Here is a 19,429-nt window from a genome sequence, read left to right on the forward strand (position 1 = left end):
TGGGTCCTACTCTAGAGTAAAAGAGCTGCTAGTAATGTCTGATTTTCCCCCTAAGTACTCCAGCTTGCTTATGGGACAGACTACTAGTGTTTTTGTGGAATGAAACAGTTTTAAGCTGTTGATTTATGTCTCACTCCTGTTTTGCAAAGTTATATGTCATTTGTTTTTGATTAGAAAAAGTCCTTAGTGAGACTTTTATTAAAATTAATGGCTTTTTGTCCCCAAGTCTTTCATTACTTTTCCAGACTCAAAATGCTCTTGAATTCTGACTCTGAATTCTGATCTGTTGAGTTCAACAGGTTGATGTTCAAAAACCTAATTTCTTGCTAAACAGAACAAGCAACAAGCCTACTTGGAAGCAACTTCTGAGTTAATTTCAGATAGATTTAGAAACCAATTTATCCAGAATATTTGCCTTTTTAAATTTCTTGAGGCATATTTGTTCCAAAGTCCAGCCATTTATTTATTTGATGTATTTTTGCTCTATTTCTCAGCTGAAAGAGCACCCAAAGAGCTTACAATAAAAACAAGACAGTCCAGGCAGGCAGACTGTAGATTGTGATCTACTAGTAGATCTCTGGATGGTTTGCAGTAGATCTTTGAGGGGTTTTTTAACTTTAATGAGAGCAAGCAGTTAAAAGAAGAGGAAGAGGAAGAAGCTACCAGTAGAACCTGAGAGCACTAGATGGCCGTGGAGCTCCATGATGCAGAGCACTATAGAATTGCAGAATTGTATTCTGTAAATTCTGTGGGATTGATTTTTGTGGGCTATGCAGTTCTATTGTTTTGAGTTCTTTAGCAATGGGGGTTGTTTCTTTGCCAAGGTCTCTGTAATATAAACCCCTATGTGGTTATGATCTAAATTATTAATGGACAGGGATGTTTCATAGAGGTATATATTTTCCTCTCTGGTCATAGATGACGCTTCATATCATGGGCTGAATTGTTTCTTTTGGAATCCTTTCGGAACATCTATAAAGAGGTAACTTTGTGCAGTTTTGTATGGGCTCCTAGATACAACTCTCAGAAATAACATACTTTGGATTCTGAAGCACATCCATTACATTAAAATATGAACTGCAAAAATATAGAACTAGTGAGTTGTAGATTCAGCATGTGCTGGAATATGGGCTGCTTATCTGATTGTATAATACAAATAAACTCTGCAAATAAACCCCCAATTGATTGTGGCTACCTGTGGTGCTACATGTACCATTACAGGGGGAGAAACATGAGTTTTCCCAATATAATGGGTGATGAGGCCCTAAGGAGCTCCATTTAAAATAAGGAATGTTCCATAAACATCTGACATCTGGCATCCCCAGGTCCTGTGAATCAGAGGGGTTTAGTTTTGTGGAAATCTCTAAAACGGTGGGATTGAGGTGTGGTGTAAGAATCAAGGTAGGAACAAGGGGGCAGAAAGACCTCTCTCTCCCACACTGTTATTAGCCAAGTCCCAAGGTTTTGTCAGCAAGAAGCAGAAAGGCAACTGAGCCATTCCCCACTCTTTAAAGCTTCCAGGCTGTTGTTGTTGAGACAATTCCTATTAAAGTTTTTTGGAGCTCGATAGGGTCCGACATTTTCCTCTTATTTCAGGCCATCTGATCAAGCATAACTACATATGACAAACACAAATTTGACAAAAATGTGCTTAACACGCCCATATTTTGATTGGTGAGAAGAGGCAATCAGAGAAAACAATAAAATCGCTCCTCTTTCCTCCTATCTTGCAGCAGAGGCTGGAAAAGACGGGGGACCTCATCTCTGAGCCAGAAGCACACTAGAACCTCCTCCCCAGCTATGCCTTTTCCTATGAAGAAGAGGGAAGGAAACTGCAGCAAAGGTAGTGGCTGTTCCTAGCTACGCTCTCTTGCTCTGAGCACTGTGGTCAGGAGGACTTGAACCCACAGTGCTGCCATGTCTGCCCACTCACTCATCCTCTGTCTCTCTAGGTCAAAGGCGGAGGGCAGGTGGACCTCCAGAAATTATTGGACTCGCCATCTCCCATCAGCCCCAGCCAACCTGGCCAAAGGTGTGGGATGATGGGAGTTGTAGACCAGAAACATTTAGAGGGCCACACATTCCCCATCCCTGCTCTAGGTAGCACAGAACGGAGGGTTGGACACTAAAGGAGCAGTCACCTCATCTTCCCTCACTCATTCACTTGTGCTCTCCTTGGTGCAGGGATGGGGCTTGCCAGTGAATCCAATCCTCCCTGCTGTGCCGCCCAGTGACGAGAGGCTGAGTGAGAGACAGGGGCTGAAATTTCACAGAATTTCCTTCTCTCCGCAACAAGGATTGGGCAAATGATAATTTCTGTTCACCTGCCCTCTCCTTCTGCAAACCTCAACGTGTCTGTGCATCCTGTCTCTTTGGGCAATGCATTAGGAAAGGTTTGGTTTAGAGGGTAACCATATGAAAAGGAGGACAGGGCTCCTATATCTTTAACAGTTGCACAGAAAAGGAAATTTCAGCAGGTGTCATTTGTATATGGTATATGGAGAACCTGGAGAAATTTCCTCTTCATCACAACAGTTAAAGCTGCAGGAGCTATACTGCAGCTATACTGTGACCAGATTTAAAAGAGGGCAGGGCACCTGCAACTTTAACTGCTGTGATGAAGAGGAAATTTCCCCAGGTTCTCCATATATACAAATGAAAACCTGCTGAAATTCCCTTTTCAATACAACTGTTAAAGATACAGGAGCCCTGTCCTCCTTTTCATATGGTCACCCTAGTTTAGCAGGGCCAAGGCAAGGCAGGAAGAGAGCAAAAGGAGGTGATGGTCTGATTGCTCTCTCTTTCGCTGGGTAGTGCTAAGGTAAGGGAGGGAGCAACCAAACAGTGGGTACTCCTTAGAGGAGTAGCCACCAGGCCTGCCTGTTCACTTGCCCTCTCTCTCAGAGGGTGGCAGGGCCGGATTAAGGCCATCTGGTGCCCTAAGCACAGCCCAATAATGAGGCCCCTTGGCCCTTCCATTGCTTAGCCGGCAAGACATTAAGATTCAATAGTGCTGAGGGTGAAATAAGACATTAAAAACTCAGTTTTCTTCAGGCCATCCCCCACACCACAACACACAACTATATTAAATATAAACTGTTTTTATTATATTTATTTAACACTAAATAGCAGCAAGCAATATAAGCCAATTACTTATAACTAGGGTAACAGAAAAAAATACAAATGTTCATCACTGTTTTATGCATTTTTTAATAAAACTGTTATAAGGGGGAAATGCAAATGAAAAATTTATTGAAAATGATTTTTAATCTGGAATTCCTTAAAATTAGATGGCTGCAGCTATGGTACCAGTACTCTGTGGTGCCCCCCTTCTCTTGGTGCCCTAAGCACATGCTTGTATTGCTTAAAGGTTAATCCAGGGCTGGAGGGCAGTGTAGAGGATAGGGCTTCTTGGGTCCCATCCCCAACACTGTACTCCTCAGAGGTAAGGCACTGATCAGTTGGCTGCTCCTTCAGTCACCAAACTTCTATGCTGTACTATCCAGAGAAAGTGAGTGGGCAGGCATTAGCGCCTGCTTCCTCTCTCTAGACAATGGCCTGGTTCAGACAACACACTAAACCATGCTGCTTAACCACAAAATGGTTAATGGAATGCATTCTCTTAACCATTTTGTGGTTAAGCAGCATGGTTTAGCGCAGTGATTCCCAAAGTGGGCGGTACTGCCCCCTTGGGGGAGGTGGGATTGCATAGTGGGGCGTTAAGAGGCAAGGGGCGACAGGGGGGCACTAAGAGGCAAAGGGGTGGCAGGGGGGCTCTCGAGGTGGTATTTTCCGAGAAGCGCCTCTCCAGAAGGTCTTAAAACCCAGGGACATTTTTATGGGAGAAGGTAGTTTAGTCCCAAGCCATATAGGGGAAGAATCCACACATGTATTAATACCATTTAAGAAGAGTCCTTTTAACGGTGAATTGAAAAGTTTCAAAAGCACCAAAACGCGAATGAAGAGGCACACTCTGCTTGGTGTGCCCCGCCACGCCGGCTGCAAAATAGAGGCATTCGCTCTCTTTTCCCTCCCTCGGCAAGCCTGCAGCGGGTGCTTCGGATTTTGAATAAATATTCAATTAATTGTTACTGTTTTGAATTTAATTATTATCTTCCTTAGTGGGTTGTTGAAAACCACTATTCTGAATAATGATTTTTATAGTGTAGGGTAGGGGGCACTGGGCATGAGTTTGTGGAACCAAGGGGGCGGTTACCTGAAAAAGTTTGGGAACCACTGGTTTAGCGTGTTGTCTGAACCAGGCCAGAGTGGTCTGCCTTGGTGCTTAAAAGATTGTCTCCCGTTTGCACATTTCCCGGGTGGTCTGACCCCAGTAGAGGCAAAGCATACAGGAGGAGGCACAGAGTGTGGGGTGTGGGGATAACTTGGGGGCTTCCTAGATGGGGGGGTGTCCCTTTCCCTGTTCTTTTCCCGTCTCTGCTTCCTTTGAAAAAGGGGAAAGGAGGAGAGATTGCTATTTGCTGTTTGGTTGCCTCCTCTCACTTAATCCCCGCGGCTTTTCCTTCAAAATAAAAGCACCCTTTTTCCAATACGTGTTTTAATGTCACGGGGAGTTAGGTCCTGACTTGTTTGGTACCCACGCCTGAGGGAGGGCCGAAGGCGGGAACGCGCCCTGGGCGGGAATCCCCTCCAAACCTCTCCGCTCTTTGTAGTCTCCTTTCAAGTCAAGGGTGTCCGATTTCGGGCTGCGAGGAGAGCCCCTCCCGCGCGGCCACCCCAATCCCTCCTCCTCCTCCTCGTGTTGCTAGAAGGGGAAATATGAAGGGGAGTCGCTGTTGCTGCCGTCGCCGCTGCCTGAGCTCAGTGAGGAGAAAAAGCCGCAGGAGGAGACGCGGAGGGGAAAGCGCCGAGGGAAGCGAGACGGCCACAGCCGCCTAAGGCGGGATCTGAGCAGACAGAGGTTGCTGAGGGGAAAGGACCGAGAAGGCGTCGAGGAGCCCGGGACGCTTCGGAGCACGCCCAGAGTCCGTCGGCGCGGCCGGCATGGGGCGCGCCGCCTTCACTTGAAAGTGAAGTCAGGAGGAGAAGCTCCCGTAGATAACCTCAGGCAGCTGGAGGAGGAGGAGGCGGCGGCCGGGGGGACTCGCCCCTGACGCGAGGAGAGGGCTGCCGCTGGGCGTTGGGGTTTTTATTCCGCCAGGTGGGTCAGCCCAGCGGCTCTCGAGCCCACAGGATTTTTACATGTTTTTATTTTTATTTTTTTGGATGTGTGTGTTTGGAGATTATTGGGATTTCAAAGAAGCTCAAAGGCTCTGAAGAAGGGGGTAGAGGGAGAAAAAGGAAGACAGCGTGGAGAATAAAAGGGGGAAAGGGGCGAGAGAGAGAGAAAGGCTTTGACCGGAGAAGCCCTTGGAGAGCTGGAAATGTCCTGTCCCTGCTGCAGCTGGATTAGATACCTGTTCCTAGCCCTGCTCTTGCATGGTGAGTGTTGCAGATAGAAATGTGAAATGTGGTTGTTGTTATTCTCTCTATAAAACAATAATAATTAATAAATACCCTTCTCTTAGCCAACTTTAGGTGAATCCATTCTTTAGAGTCTCGACCTGTCTCTTTTATCTATATAAACTTCCTGTTATTAGTAGTATTAGTATTATTTATTGCATTCTGCCAGCCCACTTTAGACTTTTATTCATGGTGAAAAGCTTATTATATGTGTTTTATTATTAGCCTTATAAATTGTCACAAACATCAGTGTGGCTATATTTATTAGTATGTGCACTTCTTTGAATGACAGCAAGGTCTCAGCTGAAGAAGCACGCTGTTGAACAACTTGAATAGCAAAGATTTTTGTGGCCTGTTTTCTCGATTGACTTCCACAGGCAGGAGTTGCTAAACGACATACGGAACTATTGCTTACCAAGTATATTCCCTGTGGTCAGTGGACTGTTGAGAATTTTTATTTTATGTATAGGGTTGTAAAAAAAAAAGCCCAATATAATAGTTGCATATAGGGAAAGGGTAGGTGTTTACCTATGTTGCTATGAAAAGAATAGAAGATCCACATTAGTCTTACCTCATTTGGGGAAAGCTCAGAAAGTGCATATAATATCAGAGTACAGAGTGACTTCCCACAGGTTAAGTTTTCATAATTGTCTATATTAATAAACTCATGGTCAAAATGTAGAGTGTAAGTTGGATTTTGCATGCATGAGCACCTGAAAAGCATCTCAAGCTTTAGGGCCAAACCATTTCATTGACTTCAGTCACACTGCTCAAGAACAAAGGGGCAGTTTTTAAAAACAGTTTTTTAAAATACAGAATGTACCTCTGTGTCAGTCTTCCCCAACCCACCCAGCACGCTCCAGTTGTGTTGGACTACAACTCCCATTATCACCCAGCCAGCATGGAATGGCCATGCTGGGTGAGGGTGATATGAGTTGTAGTCCAACACAACTGGAGGGATGCAGGTTGAGGAAACTGTTCTACATGCTCTAGTAACATGTCTGAAAAGCATGCCCTTTAGAATAGCCCAACTGCATCACACCAAAGGTCCATGTAGGCCAGCATCCTGTTCCCAGCAATGCCCAACTGAGATGTCCACAAGTATTGCATGAAGGCAATACCCCAACTCAGTTGCTTGCCCTCCCAGCAGCTGGTATTCAGGGATACACTGCCTCTTATGTTGGTTCCACTTTGCCATTGAAAGATCACCATTATCCACCATTAATTTGTCAAATCCTTCTTTAAAAGCCATCTACATCAGTGACCATCACCATATATTGTGGCAGTGAATTCTGTAGGTTAATTATGTTTTGGTCTGCCCTGCCAATTTCATTGGGTGAACCTGTGTTCTAGTGTTATGAACGAGGAAGGGGGGAAATCTCTATCCTCTTTTTCCACATTTTTCCTCATATGGATGGTCCCTGAACCCCTTGATCATTTGGTTGCCCCTTTTCTGCAACTTTTCCATCACTGTAATATCCTTACAGAGCTAGAACTCTACATAGTATTCCATTTATATATAACAGCTTAATGTTATATACATGGATAATGGCTGTCTTTTCAATCCTTTTCCTAATATCCTTAATATGGAATTCACCCTTTTCACTGCTGCTGCACACTATTTTGTTGATGTTTTCATTGCGCTATCTACCACAGGCCCAACATTTCTGGGATTTATGACAACTTTGTTAAATTTCATCAATGTACATTACACTATATGGAAATCTTGTTTGCCATTTTATTGTTCATGCATCCAATATTGGCAGATTTGTCTCAGGAGTTCTTCATGGTCTGTACTAGATTTACTCATCCTGAATAATTTGATTTCATATGCATACTTGGCTACCTCATAGCTTGCCCCTGACTCCAGATCATTATGAACATTAAATAGACCCAGTACAGATCATTGAGGGACCTCTTATTTCCCTCCTTTGTGAATACAGTCCATTTATTCCTACCCTCTGCTTTCTTGTCTGTAAGAGGACCTGTCCTCTAATGCCATAACTGCTACATTTACACAGAAGCATTTACTGAGGGACTTCATTGAAAGTGTTTTGGAAACTCAGCTATATAACATCTACCAGATTACCCCAGCCCACGTGGTTGTTGATACTCAAAGATTTCTAAAAGCTTGGTGAGGTAGGACTTCCTTTTCTAGGAGCCATGCTGAATCTTGGCTGTCAAGCCTTATTCTTCTATAGGCATAATAATTCTAACTTCAATAACGCCCAATCCAGTGCTACATTATTGAATCCAGTGCTTAAATAATGCCCAGTCTAGTCTCTAGCATTTCCTTCTAAGTCAGGGCTGGGGAACCTGTGGCTCACCAGATGTTGTTGGACTCGAACTCTCAGCAGGCCCAAGTTGCATGACTGGTGGTCAGGGATGTTGGGAGCTATAGTCCAACAACATCCGGAGAGCCACATGTTTCCTACCCCACTTGTAAGTGGGCTTTGAACGCTTCAAAAAATTTATTGAGAGACTTATTACTGCTGCTTTTCATCGGGTATGATATGAGCTGGCACTAGGCTGATATGACCCCAGCATCTAAATACATCACTAAATTTTCAGAGAGACTGACCTGCACAATTCCATTTTTTTCCAGTGGCAGCTAAGGAGAGTCAACATCTATGAAAACCTAACTGTGGTTTGTTTTTGTTTTTTCAGATTCTTTACTTGGTTACATACCTAATTTTATGCACTGTTGATATATAAAAATTGAGAAACAACCATCTACAGTTTTTGGAATATAGAAATTACATCTTCTCCTTTGTTTGGGCAACTCCAACTACATAAATGTGTCACAATAATGAAGATCATGAGGTTTCTGTGTACTGTATCTTGTCTTTTTATAGGCAAAGATGACTTGCTCATCAAAGGGTTTTTTATTCTCCTCCCACAGCTCACTACAAAATATATAGACTGCATAAATATGTCTGGGTTGAGACAGACCTGCATGGACGCCAAGGTGTACTTTAAAATTCTCTGATCTGGGCGTCTAGAAGTCAAAACGGAAGGTTTGAAGTTAGAGGCTAAGTAAGGAGAGAAGGTATAATTATAGGGTTAGACTCACAGGCTCATCTGCTTGGAATTACAGAGCTGTTTTAAACTTTGGCTGAAACGTGAAACAAATCAGGGCCAATAGTCAGATCAACCAGCCGCTGCTAAGAGAAGTTGAAATGGGAAGCTTTGTCTGTCTCTCTGCCCCCCCTTCCTCCTTACAGTGTCATCAAATGGGAATATTTTAAAAAAGAAAGAAATAAAAGGAGGAAGAGAAAGATTGAACTTGTTGAGGTCATAGTCATTCCATACAGGGAGGAAAAACTGGGTTGGAAAACAATTGCCCCCTTGGGCTCAGATAAGGACAGACAGTGGGATATAATACATGGACTTGTAGCTTGTTTATTGGTGCATTTTTACTTTTAAACATGTGTAATGAGAATGTTTTATATATATCAATGGCAGTTGTTCATGAGTAAAAATCTGTAGGAATGAGGGAAACCCTTTTTCACTATCAACTTTAATTTATGCATACAAGTTCTGTATTGGGATTGTTTTATTTTCATTTATAGTTAATGTAGAACCTTAACTCTTTTGGTTATCTTATCCCAGCAGCATTGCCCTGAATCAATGCTTTCACAAACATGGTGCCCTCCAGATGTGTTGGATTTCAGTTCCCATTAACCACAGGCAGCATGACTATTGGCCATGCTGACAGGATGATGGGAGTTATAGTACAATACATCTGGAGGGCAGCAGGTTGGAAAGGCTGCTCTACTTTAACACTTGCCCTGACAGTGGTTAGTTAGGTCTTTCCTTAAATTTCCAGAGAAGGAGATTCTACAACCATCATTGGGAGCATATACCATTACAAAAATTCTCTTCTCCTTAGCAGCTTTTTTCTTTAATGTATAATCTAAATTAAATTTGTTCTGTCTTTTTAATGTATCACAGAGAATAAAACAATTGTGATTCATTTTGAATCTGATTTCTATTAAATACTTTAAGACTGTAATCCTAAACATATTTACAAAAAAGAACTTGGCAGGACTTACTTTTGAGTAAACATGTTTAGGATCAAGCTGTAAAATTATTGACATACTGCAAAGAGTGTTCCTTTCCATATGAGCCCACGTATCCTTTGTGATTTTCAAATTAGTTCTTGTGACCAGGCTAGATGGAACAAGGTCTTTTTCAGTACTTTTCAAGGGATGTGCTGCCCAAGGAGATCTACCTCAGCTTAAGCCTACTTACTTGGACAAAGTAGTATAAGATTTCCTTCTGAAGAAGAGATTACTTGGCCTATCTTGAGTCCATAGGGTTCATGAGGTTCTGACAGTTTAATTATAATGCAATGTGTGAACTACTTTATATTGATTTTTTAAAAAATGTAACTATCTCAAACATTCTTGGTTAGACAGGGTACAAATTAAATAGACAACCACACGACTGCCTTAATTATTGTTCATAACATTGGAATTCAAGGTTACCCAAATAATTGATTCAAGATAGAGAAGGACAGTACTTCACATAATGTATAATATACTTATGAAGTTCTCTGCTACAAGATGTCATGAGGGCCATTGACTTAGAAGGCTTTCAAAGGCAATTAGACAAATTCATGGATAATAGGTCTATTAGTGGGCAATAGCCCTGATAGCTACCTGGAACATCACTTGTTCAAAGATCATATATATCTGAATAACAGCTGCTTGCAGGCAAACATCAGGGTAACTGCCTTCGTGCCTTACTTGTGGGCTTTCTGGAAGTAACTGGACGGCTATTGGAACAAGATGGATCTTTAAGTATGATCTACAAAGGCTTCTTGCATCTTTGCATCTTTCAGTTCTAAACAGACAGTCCCTTTGTTTTTTCCTTCCATGACTTGTCTTCTACAATTCTGCCGCTGTTCTCCTCTGAGCAATTTATCAGCATTTGTGAAAAACAGTGCTCAAAACTGGATATAGTGTTCCAGATAAGGTGTGGTATCCCGTGTGAAACTATTGCTAACATAAATTATGTTAGCATAAGCTACCTCTAGCACGCTTGTTGGCACAATGACTTTTCTAAAGAAACATGTCACACTGGCAAGCATTATTGGTGTTTTGCTAGAGGTAATTTACACTAGTGCAACATAATTTACATTCACAGTAGTATCACACTGGATATTGACCAAGGTTTTACCTATCAGTGCTGCATAGTGATAGTATTACTTCCCAATTTTGGAAATATTGCTTCCACTAAGGCAAGCTGAAGTGGAACTGGCATTTCTGGTCACACTATTGGGTATTGCCGCTTCCCCAGTTTAACCACTCTAACCCCTTAACCACCTATCAACATTCATCACCAGCTAGCCAAACAATAACTGAAAAGAAATTCTATCAAGATATTTAGATCACATGGCTGTTTCTCAGCCAGCTGGACAGCATTTGGCAATCCAGGAGTGCATTATACATGTTTACATAAATAGGCATTAAAACTCTAGCACATGTTGATGTCAAGTTTAGTTTGCTTATCTGCTGGAAATATAAAATTAATTAAAATGCAAATAAAGGCTCAAATTCATACATACTGATTCATAAATATATCTTGATAACATAGGAATAGCATTCTTTTAAAAAAAGCTGACATTCATTAGTCAAAATAAAACCTGTTGAATGTCAAAGGAGGTTTGCAGCTGGAACTTATCCATTATCGTGGTTTTCTCTGCTTATACAAAAAGCCACAAAAGTTTCAGATGTCAAATGCTAAAATCATTCAGCTCTAGAAACACTGATTAATAAGATGGAAGGTGGATTCAAAACAATTTTCCAAATTTTTCATTTGCCTCCCCTCAATCTCCAGGTTATCAGAGACATAACAGCCTTTCAACCTTTCCATATGAGTTTTTGTGCAATAGATGCACAAATGTTTATTTTGTATTTATTCCTCAAGGTTGCACTTGTTCCAGCCATATTAAGTTTTCCAAGTGCTTAACATAAAATATGTGAATTTACAGAGAATGCTGCTAATATCTTATATAGCATATATTGCAATAGGTGTGTGGAATATGTTTGTGGAAGTATTGTGGATATTGTTGTTATTATTATTCTTATATTATATTGTTACAGGGTATTGTTTGAAGATGATGATATTTTTTTTTACTTCAAGCATTTATAGGCTACATTATAACAAACAGTTCAAACTGATTCTTGATCAATACTAAGAATTAGGATTTAGACCAATATTGTTCAACATATCTTGCATACATTGATTAAACTAAGGATCCCATTTGAATTTTAGTTGGATTTTTCATTTCCAGCTTCTATTCATTATTGAATGGAAATCTATTAAATTAGGTTAAAGGGCATCTTTACAAGCTCCAAGACTTTGTTCCTTTTTATGTTCAAAGTGACAATTTTCATTGTATATATTTATTTGTTCTAGTTACTTTTGGGGAAATATGATTATTGTAACCTTGCCTCATTACTGAATAATTAAATGAAATCCTTTTTTTCATAATGTTGGATATCGTTTGTTATATAGCGGGGATTCAGGACTTGAAAAATTGTTTGTGTGCTCATACACAAAGTGTACAAATTAAATATGTTAAAAACAATCAAAATATTTCCATGCACACTTCATTGAAATCTTGGAAGGGGATTCTTTGCACAGTCAAAGTTTCTTATAATCACATAAACTTTGCTATTGAGTTTATAAATAATATAAATGTTATATACAACATATGCAAGAGATAATACTATGCACATGCAAGGGATAATACTGAATAGTACTGACTAATAGTAGCCCAAGTCCAAAGACAACCATATCAAGCCGATATACCAATAGCAAAGCATTGGTAATAATGTTTGCAGTGTCTCAAATAATAGGTGGGGATATACATTCCCATCTGTACCACAACAGTATATGGAACGTGCATTCTCATTCATACTTTACAACACCCATGGTAACTGCATGCATTAGATACTTTTCCGGATATGCGTTTGCCAGCTATGAACTACATGCTGTGTGCACAGCTACCAATCCAGTGTCAGCAACAGAAGTGCAGGCCTAATAGGTGGATGTGAGCCATCTTTCCATCAAAGTAAATGGCTTCTGCTGACTTCAGTAGAAGAATGAAAAGGGACTGAAGTTAGAGACTGCAAAGGGGCAAAATCTGTGTCTTGATTCATGTACTGAAGACTCCCAGTGTTGGGGAAGGTGGCAAACTCTGCCCTTTTTTTCCTGTCACACTGGGTTTCTTCTAGTGTGTGTTAGAGATCTGCATTGCAATTCCCAGTGTGATGCTAGACACTAACTGAATTATTACATATACTCATTATCTTTTACGGTGCCTTCAGTATTTGGCTGTGTCCCATCCTTTCAGGTCTAATTTAAAGACCAGTTCTGCAAGACCTTACTCCTTTTGATGTTTAGAGTGACTAAAGTAGAGCTAAAAACAGAAACATCTGCTTGGCAGTGAGACATAATATTCTCCGTTGTAATTGTATACCTTTTGCAGTGGGATTAGAATAGCTAGTGGAAAGGTTATCTAGCTGTTTCTCACATCAAAAGATAACGCTAAATGTATATTTGTTTGGGGCAATTGACTAGATAAGTAAAGTCATATTTTTTATCTAAGTAAATTATGCCTTATCTGTTGAAAACTTTTTGAAGCTTCTGACAAGTTTCCACTTGAAAAGTTTTTTGCAGCAAAGAAATACTCATATTAATGTTGTCATAACAGAGTTAATATTCTTAAATTATACTTTATTTCCACGTGAGCTTGGTTTACTTAACCATACAACCTAATTTGCTCTGTTAGGAATATTGACTAACAGTGCATCTATGAATTTTTATGCTGAAGTAAACTTTACTGTGTTTAATGGGGCTTATTGATTCTTATGTATGCTATAAATACAATATTTTGTGTATACTTTAATGTGACAACTTGGATATCCAACTTCTAACATTGCACTTCTACACCTCAAGTTTTGAAGTTGTTTAAGACATATTATTTGTTTTATATATTACAAGCTTTAAAATGCTTTCAGAAACTTCTCAGCATGTCAGAAATACCACTCTGTGGCCTTCCCAACCTGGCGCCCTCCAGATGTTTTGGTCTACCAACTCCCAGAATTCCTGGGCATTCCCCATGCTAGCTGGAGCTAATGGAAGTTAAAGTCCAGGTTGAGGAAGGCCGCTCTATGAGGAAGAGAAGATTCAAGTAGATATCAATACCTGTTAATATGCAGGAAAGTATGCAAGAACATAAAGAGTGGTATGATTAGAACTTAAAAGCTTTCCTTTGCCTATACACTGATGAATTGGATGGTACTTCCTAGAAAACAGGTGAATGTAATTGACCAAACTCACCAAAACTTTCATATTTCGTCTTTGGTTTTTCAGGGCTGGGAGAAGGTTCTGCACTTCTTCATCCAGACAGCAGGTCCCACCCTCGATCATTAGAGAAGAGTGCATGGCGAACTTTCAAGGAGTCACAGTGTCATCACATGTTGAAACATCTTCACAATGGAGCCCGAATCACTGTTCAAATGCCTCCCACCATTGAGGGACACTGGGTCTCCACTGGGTAAGGATATCAACAAATAAGATCATAATTTAGAAAAAGGAAATCCCAGAAGCTAAAATGCTTTAGTAGACATTAAAAATAATGTTGGTAGCCAAACACTTTAGAAACATAGAAGGGTAGGATAGCAAATATTGTAAATTGCCTTGGGAAGATTATGGTAATAATAATATAGATGCTTTGTTGAGTAGCTTTTGCCTATAGGCTATAAACTCATAACTCGTTTAAGGAACCTTTCAATAGTAGCAGGATAGCTCTGCCACATGATGATGCTTTTTAAACTCATGAATGCTTTGAAAGCAATTTACATTGCAGCACAGAGAGGTTGCTCTTGGGACTGAACTGTGTATATAGAAGCCTTTCTGGCTATACAAACAAATCTGCAAAATTTTATAACCATAGGTTGTATTTTAAACAGTAAAACATTTCAAATAGTTTCAATCTTTCTTACTTTGGAAATCACAGTATAGTCGAAAATCATGTGTTTATTCATATTTTGTTGTGTGTTGCAGCATAACCATTTGCAGGCCTAAGTGAATAAAATCTTGTGCTTTATTCTGTTTTGCGTGACATATGTATAAAACAAAGTTCATTAATAAAATTAAATGATGACGAGCCCAGGCATGCATAAGTGCTTATCTGAGATCACAAACATTCAGTTACAGGGAGGCATTTATTTTGTAGTCTCAGCTTGCAATATACAGCTGTGTACTCAATTATTTTCTTAGGAAGTCTCTTTGGGGATATAAAGTTCCCTTCATGTCCAGTCCTGCAATCCTTATTCAGGCAAAACCACAACTGAAGTTAATGGGAATAGTTCTGGAGCAAGCAATAATCTTCACTCAGATTCTCCACACACATCTCTGGCAAGTTCAGAGACACGCTGTAGAAGCCCACCACTTAGATGAGAACTTTTCTACTTGTAGAAAGCACACAGACCAGTAAGGCCTTCGTTTAGAAACCATTTCTTCCTTGCAACTAAAATCTTCATACAACTAGTTCAGATGTTATAGTTAGGATTTATTTTATAATATACTAAACCTAGAGCACATTTATTAATCAACTTGCCTAAAGTCAGGCAGATGTGTTTTTACCACCATTCAAGTGGAAGTATCTTTAAAGTAGGGGTGTGCACGGACCCCCCGCTCCGCTTCACTTAGAGATCCGCCATTTTCGGAGCGGCCCGCTTCGCCCCACCCCCGCTCCGCCCACTTCTGCTCCGCTCCGCTCGGAGATCCGGATCCGGATCCGGATCTCCGTTTTTTCCCCCCATAGGGTTGCATTGAAAGCTAAAAAAGTATACAACTTTTTTTCTGTTCAAGTTAGAAACCTCACGTTTGGCACCATGACACCTCATGGACGCACGCACGGCAAGTTTCAAGCAAATCCCATCATCCCCTGATTTTTGGCGAATTTTTGAAAATCGGGGACCCCATTCACACCCCTTGGGATAGCTCCGTCAATTTGCATGTTAGAAACCTCAAACTCGGCACCATGAAAGCTTATCCATGTGTCCACATGGACGCCCAGACTCAAGGCAGTCCCATCATCCCCTGGTTTTTGGCGCGGCTCTAACCTCTAACGCACCACCCATAACCCTAATTCACACCCCTTTCGATAGCTCCGTCAATTTGCATGTTAGAAACCTCAAACTCGGCACCATGATAGCTTATCCACGTGTCCACATGGACGCCAAGTTTCAAGCAAATCCCATCATCCCCTGATTTTTGGCGAATTTTTGAAAATCGGGCACCCCATTCACACCCCTTGGGATAGCTCCGTCAATTTGCATGTTAGAAACCTCAAACTCGGCACCAGGACAGCTTATCTATGTGTCCACATGGACGCCCAGACTCAAGGCAATCCCATCATCCCCTGATTTTTGGCACCCCAAATCAAGTCCCATTCTACAACTACGTCAATTTGCACGTTAGAAACCTCAAACTCGGCACCATGACAGCTTACCCATGTGTCCACATGGATGCCAAGTTTCAAGGCAATCCCATCATCCCCTGATGTTAGGGGAAGTTTTGAAAATCGGGCACTCCAGTATGTCAGGGATTTAAAGTTGCAATGCAGACAGCTCAATGGGGCCAGTTCAAAGGAAATCCCAACATGCCATGAGATAACCCTAAATCTTCTTCCACACTTGAAAAATGGATTATTGAACTTGATAAAGTCTAAGTGAGCGCAGGAAGGACTTCTCCCCTGAGTCAAAGCAAGACACATACACCATCCCTGCAAGGCGGGAAGGGGAGAAGGGAGGGAAGGCAGGCAGCCAGGCAAGCAGCATGCACTGTAGTGCCGCAAGGATGGCTTGAGCACTAACGCATAGCAAACCAACCCGTAAGCGGGCGCAAGGAGCAAGTGAGGCAAAGATGGCTGGTTGTTTCTTTCTAAGCCAGCAGTTACGCATTGAGGGGCACAGAGGAGGACGACTGGGAGCAAGCGTGCCGGAGGGTGCTGGGCACGAACGGCAAAGCCCATCTCCCAGGCACCAGGCGGGCAGAGAGGCAGGCAGAGCAGGCGAGGAGTCAGTCCTAGCAGATGCCCCACCACAGCAGCACCCCGGAGGAGGCGGGCAGACAGGCAGGCAGGCAGGCTGCGGGCATTTCTGGGGGCACAAAGAAGTGAGGCCAGGATGGCTGGTTTCTAAGCCAGCACTGCAGTTAGTCACGCATTGCAAACGCAAACCATCCCAGCGAGTAAGTCACCGAGGAGGAGGACAGGCTAGCAGAGGGGTAGGCAGAGAGACATGTCATAGATCATGTATTGGGCAGGAGTCAGTCCCGGCAGATGCCCCACCACAGTAGCACCCTGGGTGGGCGTTGGAAAACGCCATCTTGTGGGTCCATACTTCCCCCACCCCATTTCCGGCAGGGTTGCCTGCCTAACCCTTGTGGGGATGGGAGATGGAGAGCTTAGAGTGGCAGTGCCAGCAGCAGCCTTCGGCTTTAACCTGGAACCAGTCGCCTTGCCCGCCTCTTTCCCCAGCAAGACCGACTGGTGCTTCCTCTGAAGATGCATCTTCATGCTGCTGGTTCCATAATGCCCTGTAGATGAACCCCTGCTTAGGCTGAGTTTGCAGTGGCGACAGACAGCAAAGCGGGGATCCGCTCCCAACTCAAAGTGGTCCCACACTATGCTTGTCTTTCGCTTCCGTGGTGACACCACCAATTGCCCACCTGAGCTCTCTGGTGTTGCCACAGAAATAGGGGTGGCAGTGGAAGAGGGGTGGGATGAGACTGGGGAGAGAGCCTCGGCCTGCTGCTGCTCCTCCTCAGCCCCCACATCCTGGAGGACCACCGCCTCCGCCTCCTCCCCCTCCACTGTGCTGAGGACCTCGTCTAGCATTTGCTTGAAATGCTCTCTAAAAACACAAACCCCTAAATATATTGTTAAATACAGGAATAAGAGAGTGCTAGTGTTCTGATTATCACTATTGAAAATAGTGTGGATATTATGGTATAAATATGGTGTGTTAGCAGTTCTGGTAATACCAGTGACCACTTTTTTATATGACTGATATGTTATAATTTCACAACTCACTAAAATTCTCTTTTTTATTTTCAATTTGGCTACAGTTGTGAAGTTAGGTCAGGCCCAGAATTTATCACAAGATCCTACAGATTCTACCACAATAATACGTTCAAGGCCTACCAGTTTTACTATGGCGGTAACCGCTGCACAAACCCAATCTATACCTTAGTTATCCGTGGTAAAGTTCGCCTCCGCCAAGCATCCTGGATCATTCGTGGAGGGACCGAAGCGGATTACCAGCTGCATAATGTACAGATCAACTGCCACAGCAAGGCAGTGGCTGAAAGACTAAGTCAGTTGGTGAACCGTACATGCCCTGGATTTGTAGCAGAAGATAAACCTTGGGAGCAAAATGTGAGCTATGATTTATGGAGAGAAGAGAATGGCTACGAATGCACCAGAGCGCTAAATTTTGCTATGCATGAACTTCAACTCATTCGTGTAGAGAAACAGTACCTTCACCATAATTTAGATCACTTGGTAGAGGAGCTATTTCTTGGGGACATCCACACTGATCCTGCTCAGAGGATGTATTATCGTCCATCCAGTTATCAAGCTCCTCTGCAGAATGCAAAGGTATGTGAACATTTTTCAGACTTACTTCCAAGACACGTTGATAACGCATCCCTTTATTACAGGAAATGTCCAAAGTAAGCCAAAGAGTCTCACACAAATATCTTCACATGGTCAAGATGATCAGTCTGTCATCAATCAAAATCATCTGTCACTACAGCTTCTGCATAGAACTTTCACACACTCCTTATCACTGTTGCTTCTCTCTTCCTCCCATCCAAAGCACTGTCCCTTCTCCCAGCCTTATCCCTATAGCCCCCATTCACTGGCTTATCACAGAGTTGTCTTTTTAAACAGCATTGACTGTTTAGAACTATAAAGGCACAACAACATCTCAAATTTTGGATTAACAAAACAGATTTAGGGGATGGGAGGACCCCTCAAATGCTTTCCCCCAAACCCTTCCCTGCACTTTGAAGTATTGCTGATAATTACAGGAGACTATATTCCATCTTTTCTTGAATAGTTGGAAACTGTTCCAGCTGACTAGCCAGCCACCCCAGAGGCTATTTCTCTTAGCTTTTATGTTTTATTGGAAGTGAAATCTTGTATATCTTCAGGTCAGGTAAGAGTAGCTTGAGGTCAAGTTGCTGTTGTGTGGTCTACAGGTTCTCATTAAAATCCTGAGGGGGAAAACCAGCAAGTAAAACTTTGCCTAGTTCATTGCTTTTTGTTGTTTCCAATTGCATTTACTAAGGTTTTATGACAAATAATTTATGTTTTTCATATTTTATGCTACCAAATTCACAGTATTTAATTTAGCTTTATTGCATTTTTACTCTGTTCTTCAGCCAGAACCACATTCAGCATGGCTTACAAAAGATCAACAACAAATATAGTTTCTGCCCTCAGCTTTACAGTTTAAAATATTTAAAACAAAAGGGAGAAAAAAGGATGGAAAGATAGAAGGCGGGAGGAGCAAACTCAGACGCTGATTCTTAAAGTTACAAATCCTTAAAACGGGTTGGCGACTTTCTTTAGGTCACTAAACCACTTTCGATGTTGAGCAACCAGTCGGGAGCTGTGCATCCAAAGAAGGTGAGGCCAGAGCAAAAGGGGCGGGGCATGATTTTTCTTCATGACAAGAGAATGGCAGAGGAGAGACGAGCAGTGGAGAAAGTGGGAGGAAAGTCCCAAGTGGCAGCTGCAGCAGTGGCTGTAAAATACACAATTTTCCAGGAGAATCTGGAGGTCCAAGTGACAGCCACAGGAGTAGCTGTAAAAGCCATGCTATTCCTCAGGAACAGACAGAAGTGGCAAACCAGAAGAAGTGGTGACCACAGC

General features: G+C 42.0%; 1 protein-coding gene across 3 annotated transcripts in view; it reads left to right on the forward strand.

Annotated features, from left to right (window-relative positions):
• APCDD1 (APC down-regulated 1) overlaps positions 1-19,429 on the forward strand; it is a 73,654-nt gene that overhangs the window by 39,034 nt on the left and 15,191 nt on the right. The window contains exons 1-3 of one of the 3 annotated variants that reach the window (XM_063129812.1): positions 5,346-5,442; positions 13,852-14,035; positions 17,617-18,148. In XM_063129812.1, coding sequence (XP_062985882.1) covers positions 5,385-5,442; positions 13,852-14,035; positions 17,617-18,148 — 774 coding nt within the window. In that variant the 5' untranslated portion in view covers positions 5,346-5,384. Of the gene's footprint in view, positions 1-5,345; positions 5,443-10,560; positions 10,578-13,851; positions 14,036-17,616; positions 18,149-19,429 lie in introns of those variants that run through there. The other 2 variants (XM_063129813.1, XM_063129814.1) reach the window with 2 other exon arrangements.

Source organism: Elgaria multicarinata, chromosome 7 (assembly GCF_023053635.1).
Source record: "Elgaria multicarinata webbii isolate HBS135686 ecotype San Diego chromosome 7, rElgMul1.1.pri, whole genome shotgun sequence".
Classification (NCBI taxonomy): Eukaryota; Metazoa; Chordata; class Lepidosauria; order Squamata; family Anguidae; genus Elgaria; species Elgaria multicarinata.